This window comes from Empidonax traillii, unplaced genomic scaffold (assembly GCF_003031625.1).
Source record: "Empidonax traillii isolate 1590-97213 ecotype Southwest subspecies unplaced genomic scaffold, ASM303162v1 scaffold3447:size12954, whole genome shotgun sequence".
Taxonomy (NCBI): Eukaryota; Metazoa; Chordata; class Aves; order Passeriformes; family Tyrannidae; genus Empidonax; species Empidonax traillii.
In genome coordinates, this window is record NW_020958640.1 from 8245 (window position 1) to 9726 (window position 1482).

Genomic DNA, 1482 nt, shown 5'->3' on the forward strand with positions numbered 1-1482 from the left:
ATTCCCGGTTTTTCCAGCCCCATTCCCAGTGTTATTCCCATTTTTCCAGTTTTTTTCCATACCCAGCTTGTGGAGGCAGGCGTGGAGCCGGGATATCTGACCCATCCCAAGGGATCCATTCCCAGATTCCCAAGGGATCCATTCCCAGATTCCCAAGGGATCCATTCCCCGATTCCCAAGGGCTCCATTCCCATTTTCCCAGTCCCATTCCCAGTGTTATTCCCATTTTTCCATGCCCAATTCCATACCCAGCTTGTGGAGGCAGGCGTGGAGCTGGGCCTGGAGCAGCAGGAGCCGCTGCTGGAGCTCGTCGTAGTCGAAGGCTCCCAACTCCTCCTGCAGGGCCAGCAGGGCCAGCGACACCTCGGCCACCTCGGCCCTCAGCGCCGCGATCAGCCGCGAGTCCGAGCGGAACTGGTCCAGGACTGGGAGCAACGGGAGCAGGTCCGACATCTGCTGCTTCAGATCCTGGGAAAACACCCAAAAACGGCAAAAAACGGGGTTAAAATCATCAGAAATGGGGTTAAAATCATCAGAAATGGGGTCAAAATCATCAGAAATGGGATCAGACGCGAATCCGAGCGGAACTGGTCCAGGACTGGGATTAACGGGAGCAGATCCGACATCTGCTGCTTCAGATCCTGGGAAAACACCCAAAAAACGGGGTTAAAATGACCCAAAACGGGGTTAAAATCATCAGAAATGGGGTTAAAATCATCAGAAATGGGATCAGAGCCGGGAAGCCGAGCGGAACTGGTCCAGGACCGGGATTAACGGGAGCAGATCCGACATCTGCTGCTTCAGATCCTGGGAAAACACCAAAAAATGGCAAAAAACGGGGTTAAAATCATCAGAAATGGGGTTAAAATCATCAGAAATGGGGTTAGAGCCGGGAATCCGAGCGGAACTGGTCCAGGACTGGGATTAATGGGAGCAGATCCGACATCTGCTGCTTCAGATCCTGGGAAAACACCAAAAAACGGGGTCAAAATCAGTCAAAATGACCCAAAAATGGGGAAAAATGACCCAAAACTGGGATCAGAGTCGGGAATCCGAGCGGAACTGGTCCAGGACTGGGAGCAACGGGAGCAGATCCGACATCTGCTGCTTTAAATCCTGGGAAAACACCAAAAAAACACCCAAAAAATGGGGTTAAAATCATCAGAAATGGGGTTAAAATCATCAGAAATGGGATCAGAGCCAGGAATCCGAGCGGAACTGGTCCAGGACTGGGATTAACGGGAGCAGATCCGACATCTGCTGCTTCAGATCCTTGGGAAAAAAACGGTCAGCGCCATTCCCACGGAATTCCCGCCATTCCCATGGAATTCCCGCCGTTCCCACAGAATTCCCGCCATTCCCAGGGAATTCCCGCCATTCCCATGAAATTCCTGCCGTTCCCACAGAATTCCCGCCATTCCCACAGAATTCCCGCCATTCCCAGGGAATTCCCGCCATTCCCAGGGAATTCCCGCCATTCCC

At 52.5% G+C, this 1482-nt stretch overlaps 1 protein-coding gene across 1 annotated transcript in view; it reads right to left on the reverse strand.

The window, feature by feature from the left end:
• Positions 1–641, reverse strand: part of LOC114072548 (noelin-2-like) — a gene marked incomplete at both ends in the record, with an annotated part of 8881 nt that extends 8240 nt beyond the window's left edge. The window contains 2 exons of the mRNA XM_027910428.1: positions 63–66; positions 254–641. Of these exons, the coding sequence (XP_027766229.1) occupies positions 63–66; positions 254–641 (392 nt within the window). The remainder of the gene's footprint in view (positions 1–62; positions 67–253) is intronic.
• Between the last annotated feature and the right edge of the window lie 841 nt (positions 642–1482).